Source organism: Mytilus trossulus, chromosome 13 (genome assembly GCF_036588685.1).
Source record: "Mytilus trossulus isolate FHL-02 chromosome 13, PNRI_Mtr1.1.1.hap1, whole genome shotgun sequence".
NCBI classification, from domain to species: Eukaryota; Metazoa; Mollusca; class Bivalvia; order Mytilida; family Mytilidae; genus Mytilus; species Mytilus trossulus.
In genome coordinates, this window is record NC_086385.1 from 8301644 (window position 1) to 8314751 (window position 13108).

At 33.2% G+C, this 13108-nt stretch overlaps 1 protein-coding gene across 8 annotated transcripts in view; it reads left to right on the forward strand.

The window, feature by feature from the left end:
* Positions 1-13108, forward strand: part of LOC134693929 (uncharacterized) — a 92859-nt gene that overhangs the window by 18867 nt on the left and 60884 nt on the right. For all 8 annotated transcript variants that reach the window (XM_063554872.1, XM_063554873.1, XM_063554875.1 and 5 more), the window contains exons 21-30: positions 657-686; positions 1169-1735; positions 2097-2672; positions 3197-3232; positions 3786-4085; positions 4654-4950; positions 8134-8163; positions 8656-9222; positions 10087-10662; positions 12391-12426. In XM_063554872.1, the coding sequence (XP_063410942.1) occupies positions 657-686; positions 1169-1735; positions 2097-2672; positions 3197-3232; positions 3786-4085; positions 4654-4950; positions 8134-8163; positions 8656-9222; positions 10087-10662; positions 12391-12426 (3015 nt within the window). The remainder of the gene's footprint in view (positions 1-656; positions 687-1168; positions 1736-2096; positions 2673-3196; positions 3233-3785; positions 4086-4653; positions 4951-8133; positions 8164-8655; positions 9223-10086; positions 10663-12390; positions 12427-13108) is intronic.

The following is a 13108-nucleotide window of genomic DNA, read 5'->3' on the forward strand; positions in this document are numbered from 1 at the left end:
TTCATTCTCAGAATAAAAAGAAACAATCGTAATTATGGTAACAGAATTAAGAAATTTCAAACTTAATTAGTTCAAATTCCATATATTCATATATCATTGTTTCTGATTCAACTATTATCACAAGACATAAAATTAATGAACACAGTACAATCTTTTGTTCATCTTTTAGGAAAAGCAGACTTGCATCTTTACTTTAATTTATAAGCAAACTGATATATCTTTTCATTTTTTGATGTCCTAAGTCTTTACACAATAATGACAGTAGGGAATAGGAATACATTTTGCTGGGAGTTTGAAGTGACCTCTTATCTTTACATTAATTTGGATTCATTTATTGTTTGTATGTGTTGTTTAGCCATGTTAAAGTGCTACTTTGGGTTATTTTTGACGACCAGTTTTTTATTGGTGTAGGAAGTCGGAGTCCCGAGAGAAAACCACCGACTTTTGATATGAAAACTGACAGTCCTTATCAATTGTGATTGGAGGTGAGCGTACGAGTGGAATTCGAACTCAGGACCTCTATGATATGTTCTTTCTACTTCTGATGCCATTTTGGAGTTTTTACCATCCAATTACACAGTCTACTGAGGGCATCCTTGTTCTGTGGACAAATTCTTGTTTTTAGTTTTATTAATGTTATTTCTTTTATTTTTCAGTACCAATCACTCTTCCAACAACTGATAAACGTAAGTATAAGTAAAATTATTCATCCATACATCGATCTATAATGATTTATTTATCGTTTTTGTTGATTAAGAAATATGCCTTTTAAGTATGAAGAAAATTTCAAGGTACATTGTAATATATATAGCAGCTACTTTTACATTTTGTTCCATAGTGAAATTACGCACTGCTGTCAAAAGTCAGTCATAACCACTTGTTTTTATATTTTACATCACAATGCTTACAAATTAAATTGTATAATCTATAATTTTACAAGCTGTCTTTTTCAAATAATAAGCAGGGATTTTAATCTCCATGTGTCAAAGATTCAATTCAGACTCAAGCTTATATTATCATCTAATAGATACCTCATCAACCAATCTTTCCTATCTCTCTAGCTCACGTGCTTATTCCATAGAAGTGTAAACTAATTCAATGTTTTTACCAGTTAAGATATTCTATTACACATGCAATACATTAAGAATGATCATACTTGTTTTCACAGCATGTGGTCAAGCCCAAGTTGATATTGTTATTATTTTGGACTCTTCGACCAGTGTGGGTGATGACAACTACCAAAAAATGAAGGATTTCTGTAAAGATTTCTTAAAGAATGCTGATTTAGATTCTGGTAATATACAGGTTGGAATAGTTTCATACAGTACTGGCGTCCATATTGAATTCCAAATGAATGACTACAGCACCTCACAAGACATAATGGATGCTATTGATGCCATTCCGTATAGATATGGAAGTACCAACACTGCCGATGGTTTGAGAACAATGCGTTCACAAATGTTTACTTCTCGTAATGGGGATCGTGATGGTGTGCCTAATGTTGTAATTATATTAACTGATGGTGTGTCAAATATAAACTCCCGAAGAACCATTCCTGAGGCAGAACAAGCTCGTGCAGCAGGAATTCATATTTATGCTGTTGGTATTGGTTTAAGAGATACTCGTGAATTGGATGCCATGGCCTCTGAACCAGCCTCAGAAAACAGCTTCAATGTACAAAGTTTTGATGAATTGGCAGTTTTGAGTGACCAAGTTTTCCAAGCCTTCTGTCCAGGTAAGATTTGATAGATATGTTAATTGTTATTAACGAACCTGCTAGTCTCAGGGCTAAATGCTTATTTATGAAAGAAGGATATTCAAGTACGGTACTGATTTATAACTCTTTATGATTAGTTTTTGACCACTTAATACGCATCATAAACAACACAAGACCACAAAGACCTTGATTTTGTTTTGTTATCATCCTAAATAATATGCATTTAACAAATCCCTTTAATGTTATTCAATCAATTTCACAGTTGAGGTTTTTGGTTGAGATCTATTGCTATTAATATAGTATACCCAATACAATAAAAAACAGTGATTTGTTTATGCCGTGGACGTTCAAACCAGTAAGCTAATTATTTCTATTACAGTTGCCACCACAGTGAAACCACAAGAAACTGGTTATGATTTGGTTGTTATTCTTGATTCTTCCGTTTCCCAAGAATATTTTGATTGGATGACAACATTTACCAAAAATCTTGCTGATACAGTTAGTATCGACGATGACGAATTTAGAGTTGGTTTGTTGAGATATAGCACAGATTCTAATGTTCAATTCAATCTGAAGGACTATCAGTCCAGTGGTGATGTCCAGAATGCTGTTGATCAGGTCGGATACAAAGGGGGAATTACAAACACAGCACAGGCCATCGACACTGCTAGAACCCAGATGTTCAGACCTGACCAGGGTGATCGTGACTATGCCAGAAACTTTATATTGTTGATAACTGGTCAGGATAAGAGTTTGAGTACAAATGATGCTTGGCGAGCGGCAGAGAGAGCAGAGACAGACGGAATCCAGTTATATGTTATGGGATTGAATATTAATGATCGTGAGGAACTAGATGAGACCTCTTCTCATCCTTTGAAAACCTACCAATATTTAACAAGGAGTGAGAGGGAACTGGCTGAAGTTCCTCCCCAAATTTATGCTGATCTTCTTGGTAGTAAGTAATTGTGCTACATATATTTGTAACTCCTTAAATTTATTTTGTTCTAGTATTTGATTTATATTTTCTTTGCTATGCTTCTGTTCATTTGTCCTATATGAAATAGGTTTGAAATTATGGTTTAAGAAAGGATACAGTTTGGTTCATTTGGGTAAAGAGTTTTCATTCATGCAAGCAATCTTATATGTGGCTTAGTTGATATTCATCTTTCTAAACACATCTTTTAAATACTTTAGAGATTGATTAATCAGTTTTTCGGACATACTATTTTATATATTATCAATGAACAGAAAAAGACCAGCCAAATCAATTTAAGGTTGTTGTATAATTTATATATACTTAAGTTTATTGTTTTCTGTGCCATGCTTTTCTTCTTTTTTCCCAGATGTATTATGTTTGAAAAAGTTGGTTTAAGAAAAAAAATCTTTCTAATGCCTAAAATAACTAGCATATTCTTTGTGGGAGTAATTTGAAGTTCTTAGACTATGTAAAGGATTGCAGTTTACAATTTTTTTTTTTAGTGGCAAAAAATCCACCTCCTATGAGACCAAGGCCAGGTAAGAAGCTTATTATTATGATCTTTCACCGAAAACAAGACTAGGTTTATAGCTCATTAAGATAAATTTATCTCCAATGTTACCAAAACCTAGTGAGACTGAATAGCGTTCTATTGAAGGAATCAGATATGCATCTTTGATCAAACTATAATTCACTGTCCTGACATCAACACAAAAGCATCATACAAGATCCTCTCAAATACGCAGCCTGACAACCAGAGGCTTTTGATTTTCCAATCAGTTTCTTGTCTTCTTACTTTATCTTAATGTTATCATCATTTGCTTGGCGTTGATAAAGAGGACAGAATCTCGTTTTATCAATGTGAATTATTATTTATATATTTGTAAAATATAGGATATACAGTACTAACACATATAAACAATTAATCACATTTTTTATGGACCGGACCAGCATGAAAATTGGTTCATCTGAATTCGTTTTACTATGTGAATTATTGTTCAACCTTTTCCTCATTAACTGTTTATCAAATACTTAGAGAAGGGGTATCATTATTGAAAAGGAGCTCGCAGTTCAACATGATTTCTATTGTAGTTAAACCTGATGTCGATATTAAACCATACAGAAGCACTGTACGTTATGGAGGACCTGTGACGATAGAATGTACAGTGAAATCAGGTATACCTGTAAAGGAAGTCACATGGTATCGAGTCCAAGGTGATTCAAGGACACCTGTTGTAGTAGATGGTAGAAAATACAGTGGTTCTACAGTACGTGTACCCTCTCTTACAATAAACAATGCAGACAATCAAGATGCAGGTACCTATGTATGTACTGCTGAGAACGCTGCTGGTGTAGGATCTAGTCCTAATGGTGATATTGATGTTACTGGAGGTTAGTTATATTTGAATACTTCCAATTCAGAAATTATTGTGATGTTTTTATTAATGCTAAAAATAAACGAAGGTTATTATTGCAATAATTTTAACTGACATTTTAAATTTTTGATATGAAATTAACAGGATTGTTCTCAATATCGAAAGAGTCAAATAACATTCTAGTTCAAAATCGTAATAGCAAATGCACTCAATAATTTCAGAATTCCCAGTTAAAAGAGATGTAAGATACATGCCACAGAAACAAACCATAAACCAACTTTCACATGAATAAGTTTTGTTTACAATTTTTATTCTGTACTGTTTTTATCTTTTCCAACCAAAAATCATGACATGACATGACATGGAATGCTATAAACTGTGTCTAAATTAAAACCAGAAAATCATATTTGCATATTCATGTAATTTAGGAAGAAATTGATTTGCACGATACTAATTGCAATGGAAACATAATATCAGCTAGACTTTAAAATGGAATGTCTCAATGTTGATAGTGTTCTTACTTATATAGTTGTACTTTGAGTATATCATTGGGACTTGATAAATTGTTGCATATTTTGTTATAGCTCTTCCCATTGTGACAGTTCTAAAGAGAGAATACACAGGTGATTTTGGTACAGAGGTAACTCTGGAATGTAATGTTGTTGCAAATCCACCTGAAACCACCGTCTACTGGAGGAGAGAGGACCGAGGAGAGATGGTTGATGTCGACACCAGATCCTCACGATTCTCTCGTGCTTCTCCTAGTTCACCATCTCTGACTATCAGAAATCTGGATACCTCAGATACAGGAATGTATCAATGCTTTGCTGACAATCCTGTTGGATCTGGACAAAGTCAACAGACCTCTCTTAGAGTACTTTGTAAGTACTTGCAGTAATGTATTTTAAAAAAAAATTAACAATCACATGTTGGTAACAGAAAAAAAATCAGAAACTTAATTTTGGGAAATCCATTCCGACATTATAGTTATCAGGATTATAATTTAATACGCCAGACACGCGTTTTGTGAACATAAGACTCAACAGTGACGATCAGATCAAAATAGTGTTACTACTTCTATCTATTATAACAAAATATGGAATACACAACAGCACACAGTACAATTCTTTAATAAACCAGAAATGAGTTATTGTTTTTGTTGTCAAATAGATAGATTCTTCTTTTAAAAGAGGGACGAGAGATACAAGAGGGACAGTCAAATTAATCAACCGAAAATAAACTGACAACACTGACAATGGCTACAAAAGAGAGAAACACAGACAAACAATAGTACACATGACACAACATAGAAAACTGAAGAAGACTTATTAATTTTTTTTAATGATTCCATCATGAAGTCTCATTCGAGTGAGTCGATCGCTTTAGAAAAGTCAACAAATAGTATAGCTCCATCAATATTAAAGTTTTCAGCATAATCTATAATATCTTGAATTTGGCGTACGATTCCTATATATCGATTTTGAACGTAACCATTTTGATCGCTATGTATAATAAGGGGTAAAATTATTTTAAGTCTTTGTGCAAAGGTACATGTAATAAGTTTTACATTAGAATTCAACAAAGTAATTGGACAGTAGTTATCTCAGGACAATGGGTAATTTTTTTGAAAATCAATGATATTATCCCAATCTTTTTGTCGTCAGATATAAAGTTTCATTATCATTACATGTGTTAGATAATACCTTAGCCGTATTTGGCACAACCTTTGATAATTTTGGAACCCAATGCTCTTCAACTTTGTACTTGTTTGGCTTTATAAATATTTTGATATGAGCGTTCCTAATGAGTCTTATGTAGACGAAACGCGCGTCTGGCGTACTAAATTATAATCCTGGTACTTTTGATAACTATTTAGAAACATTCATTACAATATGCTTTAATTTTGGCCAAAATTGTCGATAAAACTCACCTGTTAAACCATCATTGCCTGAAGTTTTGTTTAGTTTCATATTATAAATAGAAGATGTTTGCTCTTTTAAGGTTAATTTTACTTCAACTTGTTTGTTTTCACAAGGATTTAAAGAGTGATCAATGGGGGTATGTTCTATGTATGTCTTTAAAATTTCAGTTTCGGAACATGTACTTTTGTACAGAGATTTATAATACTCTTTACTTACATCTAAAATTTCACTTTGAACAGTAACCTCACCCCTTTTTGTCACTAATGTATTTATAATTTTTCTTAGAAACATCTTCCCATTATATTCTTGATCGAACTTTGGCTCCTTTGGCTTTAAAAGAATATATCTCTTCTAAGTCTTTTTCTAATTTTTTTATTTCATCAAAAAGTTCATTCTTTTTTCTATTAGGTTATTTGTCTAATCTTTCATTTTAAAGATTTAATTTGTTTCCAATTACTAAAATATCATTTTTTCTTTCTCTGGCTTAAGATTTACAGTATTGGATAGTAGACTCTATTATGTCAGTTTTTAGCAGGTCCCCTTGATTAGGACATTTGTAAGATTAAAATGTTGCTCTTTCTTTTCAAATTACTAATTTAATTGTTTTTTTATACTTTGTATCAGTCAATATACTATACTTATTTATTTTAAAATATTCCCGATCGCTCGCATAAATGTCTAACTTAAGCGAAATAGCTATGTGGTCTGTGAATGAAATTTGTGCAGGCCTGCTATTATGCAAATACAGCCTTTTTATCAGGTCGATACAAGGATATATATTGACATGAAAGAAGTATATTGACTAAGGACAAAGTCCGAGGTCGTTATAATGTTTTGGTCGATATATCCTGCATTGACCTCATAAAAAGGCTATATTTGTTTTATTATTAATTTTCGACCATATTTGTTTTATTATTAATTTTCTACCATATTTGTAATAAAATCTTCATGTGATTTTCTTTGAATTTTAAAGATATCTTATTGTCTCCTAGACAATAATTACATATTAGTTATTATTTAATTTACTTGCTTTTACAATAGCATGAAATTCATTACATTGCGTCACAAAGTATGTCGGTTTTTAGATATTCTAAAAATAACCGTACTATATGCTTTTTGCTATCCGCCGTTTTCTATCTAGCTTCGAAAACAGAGTTTAGCATGTGACTATTCTTGAACGAATCAACTTTGTTAAAATATACGAATTAATCATATTAGCAGATATAGTGTTTATGCGTTCTTTTGTGAATATTTAAAAAAAAAGTCTATACTACTGGCCTTATTTATAGAATTTGTTCTTTTCCATGTGTATTGTTTTTTTTTATCTTTATTTAATTGTCTCCAAATTAAGGTGTTTTAATAAATTGTTTTAAACCATTGACTGACTTTTTAAACTTTTTATGCAGTTTATTATTCTTTGTATCTAAAGTTGAGAGTAGATCAATCATATCTCCCCCTACTATCAAAGCACCGAGAGTGTGTTCTTTAATTTATTTACTTACTTTTTATAAAATTGGTTTCTTGCATGATCTTCATAAGTTGTATACAAATTATATGGTGAAAATTTTATCTTGAATTTCTCTATTGATAATAATAACTCTCCCTTCTTTATATCAAAATTCATTTATTAATTTAAAGTCAAGTGATTTATTAATAAAGAAAGGTACTTCCCTTGAGTTTGTTGTGCCTAGGCTATGAAAATGTTTGCCATGGAATTCATTGTAAATTTGCTTTATCATATCTTTTAACACACGAGTTTCTTGTGCCATTAAAATGTCTCATGTTTGTTATTGAAACCAAGAGAATAATCAAAAGCGTTTTTCCTTTCTCGCTAAACCTTGACAATTTAGTGAGCAAATGTGAAAGTTTTTTTTGTTTTCGTTATAGCATGACAGAAGTTCCATTGTTAATCTCTTAAACGATCTTTTTTGTAATGAATTTGGCACAAACAATGCATTGATTTTTTTTTCAAAAACTATAGTTTTAATCCACAATTTCTACTAAATGAAATAATGAATGTGAGGAAAATTGATTTTTAATTTCAATTATGTGCAGTCTCTACAAATCTGTTGTGTCTATGGATATATCTGTGTAATTTTTAAAACAAACATAATTTTTAAAATGGTGAATGTTATTTTTCAGTACCAATCACTCTTCCAACGACTGATAAACGTAAGTATTCGAAAAAATAAGCATCCAGATATCAATCTGTTTTGTAAATTATTTAATTTTTTATTAATTTAGACCTATGGTTTTCATGTATAAGAAAAATTCTAGTGGAACAATTCCTTTACGTTGTAACTCTTTTACAGTTTGCTCTAACTATGTAATAAACCACTACTGTCAAAAGACTTCAGAACCATATTAAATATTTTACATCAGCATGTATAAACTTGTAATTGATAAATACCAACAATGTTCCATTCTTAAAAAATCGCCACGTGGTTTAATCTTTCAACTTCAAACTTAAACTCGTGCAATCATATATAGTCCCCTTATCATCAAATCTCTCCCAATTTGTAGTTTGTAAACAAACAAAAAATCACCTGAGCTCATGTGGTTTTTACATAGAAGTGTAAACTTAATCCATGTTTTTGCCATTTTAAATACTTGTATTCTATTGACATGCAATAATTGTGCATTGCTCTTTTTTTATATTCGCAGCATGTGGTCAAGCCCAAGTTGATATTGTTATTATTTTGGACTCTTCAACTAGTGTGGGTGATGATAACTACCAGAAAATGAAGGATTTCTGTAAAGATTTCTTAAAGAACGCTGATTTGGATTCTGGCAATATTCGTGCAGGAATTGTGTCTTACAGTACTGGCGTCCATATTGAATTCCAAATGAATGACTACAGCACATCACAAGACATTATGGACGCTATTGATGCCATTCCATATAGATATGGAAGTACAAACACTGCTGATGGTTTGAGAACAATGCGTACACAAATGTTCACAACTGCCAATGGTGATCGTGATGGTGTGCCTAATGTCGTAATTATATTAACTGATGGTGTGTCAAATATAAATTCACGAAGAACCATTCCTGAGGCAGAACAAGCTCGTGCAGCAGGAATTCATATATATGCTGTTGGTATTGGTTTAAGAGATACCCGTGAATTGGATGCCATGGCCTCTGAACCAGCCTCAGAAAACAGCTTCAATGTACAAAGTTTTGACGAATTGGCAGTTTTGAGTGACCAAGTTTTCCAAGCTTTCTGTCCAGGTAAGCTGTGATAGATTTTTCAATTCTTGGTTTACGTACCTACTGTTCTCAGGATTGGATTCTGGTTTCTGAAACAAGGATATTAAAGTATGGTTCCAATTCACAACTCTAAAATTGAGAATGGAAATGAGGAATGTGTCAAAGAGACAACAACCCGACCATAAAACAACAACAGCAGAAGGTCACCAACAGGTCTTCAATGCGGCGAAAAATTTCCGAACCCAGAGGCGTCCTTCAGCTGGCCCCAAACAAATATATACTACGTTAGTTTCTCGTTTGAATTGTTTTACATTGTATAATCGGGGCCTTGTATAGCTTACTATGCGGTATGGGCTTTGCTCATTGTTAAAGGCCGTCTGGTGATCTATAGTTGTTAATGTTTGTGTCATTTTGGTCTTTTGTGGATAGTTGTCTCATTGGCAATCATACCACATCTTCTTTTTTATAGCTCAGTGATAATAAACGCCATACTAATTTCCAAATTGTACACAAGAAACTGAAATTAAAATAATACAAGACTAACAAAGGCCAGAGGCTCCTGACATGGGACAGGCGCAAAAATGCGGCGGGGTCAAACATGATAAATACATTGTTTCTCGTTAGGTAAGGAATAAAACAATTACTGTCTTTTGTAACTGATATTCACCGAGGCCGATTAAACCACATATTTACCTCTTTAAAGACAGTAATTGTGTAATATTCACCAATTATTATTGTTATACAATCGATTTTGTAGTTGAGGTTATTGGTTGAGATCTATTGCATTTGATATGATATATCATTATAACAATCAAAAACAGTAATTTGTCTATGCTTTTTATGTTCATATTACATGTATTAGTAGACTAGTTATTTCTATTGCAGTTGCCACCACAGTGAAACCACAGGAAACCGGATACGATTTGGTCGTTATTCTTGATTCTTCCGTTTCCCAAGAATATTTTGATTGGATGACAACATTTACCAAAAATCTTGCTGATACAGTTAGTATCGACGATGACGAATTTAGAGTTGGTTTGTTGAGATATAGCACAGATTCTAATGTTCAATTCAATCTGAAGGACTATCAGTCCAGTGGTGATGTCCAGAATGCTGTTGATCAGGTCGGATACAAAGGGGGAATAACAAATACAGCACAAGCCATAGATACTGCTAGAACTCAGATGTTCAGACCTGACCAGGGTGATCGTGACTATGCCAGAAACTTTATATTGTTGATAACTGGTCAGGATAAGAGTTTGAGTACAAACGATGCTTGGCGAGCGGCTGAGAGGGCAGAGACAGACGGAATCCAGTTATATGTTATGGGATTAAATATTAATGATCGTGAGGAACTAGATGAGACCTCTTCTCATCCTTTGAACACCTATCAATATTTAACAAGGATTGAGAGGGAACTGGCTGAAGTTCCTCCCCAAATTTATGCTGATCTTCTTGGAAGTAAGTACATGTACAACATATATTTAAAACCGTATTAAAAAGTGTTTTTGTCGGTATTTTTTAATTATGTTCTGTGCCATTTTTCTGTCCTATCTGTGGCAGGTTTAAAATTATGGTTTTAGAAGGTATTGATTATTTTGGGGTAAATATTTTTAGCTCACCTGGCCCGAAGGGCCAAGTGAGCTTTTCCCATCACTTTGCGTCCGGCGTCCGTCGTCGTCCGTCGTCCGGCGTCCGTCGTCCGGCGTCCGTCGTCGTTGTTAACTTTTACAAAAATCTTCTCCTCTGAAACTACTGGGCCAAATTGAATTAAACTTGGCCACAATCATCATTGGGGTATCTAGTTTAAAAAATGTGTGGCGTGACCCGGTCAACCAACCAAGATGGCCGCCACGGCTAAAAATAGAACATAGGGGTAAAATGCAGTTTTTGACTTATAACTCAAAAACCAAAGCATTTAGAGGAAATCTGACATGGGGTAAAAATGTTTATCAGGTCAAGATCTATCTGCCCTGAAATTTTCAGATCGATCGGTCAACCCGTTGTTGGGTTGCTGCCCCTGAATTGGTAATTTTGTGGAAATTTTGCAGTTTTTGGTTATTATCTTGAATATTATTATAGATAGAGATAAACTGTAAACAGCAATAATGTTTAGCAAAGTAGGATTTACAAATAAGTCAACATGACCGAAATGGTCAGTTGACCTGTTTAGGAGTTATTGCCCTTTATAGTCAATTTTTAACCATTTTTCGTAAATCTTAGTTATCTTTTACAAAAATCTTCTTCTCTGAAACTACTGGGCCAAATTAATCCAGACTTGGCAATAATCATCTTTGGGGTATCTAGTTTTAAAAATGTGTCCGGTGACCCGACTATCAAATCAAGATGGCCGCCACAGCTAAAAATAGAACATAGGGGTAAAATGCAGTTTTTGGCTTATAACTCAAAAACCAAAGCATTTAGAGCAAATCCAACACGAGGTAAAATTATTAATCAGATCAAGTTCTATCTGCCCTATAATTTTCAGATGAATCTGACAACCCATTGATGGGTTGCTGCCCCTGAATCGGTAATTTTAAGGAAATTTTGCTGTTTTTGGTTATTATCTTTAATTTTATTATAGAAAGAGATAAACTGTAAACAGCAATTATGTTCAGCAAAGTAAGATTTACAAATAAGTCAACATGACCGAAATGGTCAATTGACCCCCTAAGGAGTTATTGTCCTTTATAGTCAATTTTTAACAATTTTCATAAAATTTGTAAATTTGTAAATTTGAAACTACTGGGCCAAGTTCATTATAGATAGAGATAAATGTAAGCAGCAAGACTAGTAAAGTAAGATTTACAAACACATCACCATCACCAAAACACAATTTTGTCATGAATCCATCTGCTTCCTTTGTTTATAATTCACATAGACCAAGGTGAGCGACACAGGCTCTTTGGAGCCTCTAGTTCTTAATGCAATCAATCCTATAGTCAAACCTATTTTAGGTGATTGTTGCGTAAGGGATTTGTCTATTGGAAGAAGTTCTAACTGATTGATAATTTATTAAAAAAAAGCAGTAGACATATGCTTGAAATAACATGCAACAGGTACACTCGAAACAAAAAAATCTTTTGAATGCCAGAAATTAATATATATCTTTAGTGTCCAAATGGAAAGTCTTAGACTACTAGTAACTAAACATTTGAAGTTGACAGAAATTTTATTTTTATTTTTTAGTGGCAAAGAATCCACCTCCAATGAGACCTAGACCAGGTAAGAAGCTAATAAATGTTATTCTCCCACATTGAGACCAAGAGAAGGTTCGATCAATCATAGCTTTTAAGATAAAATATACTGTGGATTCATTATTATTCGTTGGATACCAGGTTTCGTGGGTTTCGTTGGTACAGGTGAACCACGAAATCAAATGTTCAACGAAATACATATTTTAAATAGGCTTTGGATACAGAGATTACCAAAAACCACAAAATCAAATATTCCCGAATATGCAAGTTTTAAGCAATCCACGAAAATTGATACCCACGAAAATAAATGAATCCATAGTACCTCCAATACGATCAAAACAAGTGATTGAGCCAAGGCTCCTTGTTGAAAGTTGGAACACAAAAAGTTATTGAAAAGTCTATAGCCTATTATGGTCAGATTTCGTATATAATAAAATCTTTTGTGTCACCTGTGTGTTAATTTCAGGAAACTGAAAAATAAATTGAACGAAGATAAAATTGAGAATGGAAATGGGGAATGTGTCAAAGAGACAACAACCCGACCAAAAAAAAAACAGCAGAAGGTCACAAACAGGTCTTCAATGTATCGAGAAATTCCCGCACCCGGAGGCGTCCTTCAGCTGGCCCCTCAACAAATATATACTAGTTCAGTGATAATGAACGCCATACTTATTTCCAAATTGTACACAAGAAACTAAAATTAAAATAAT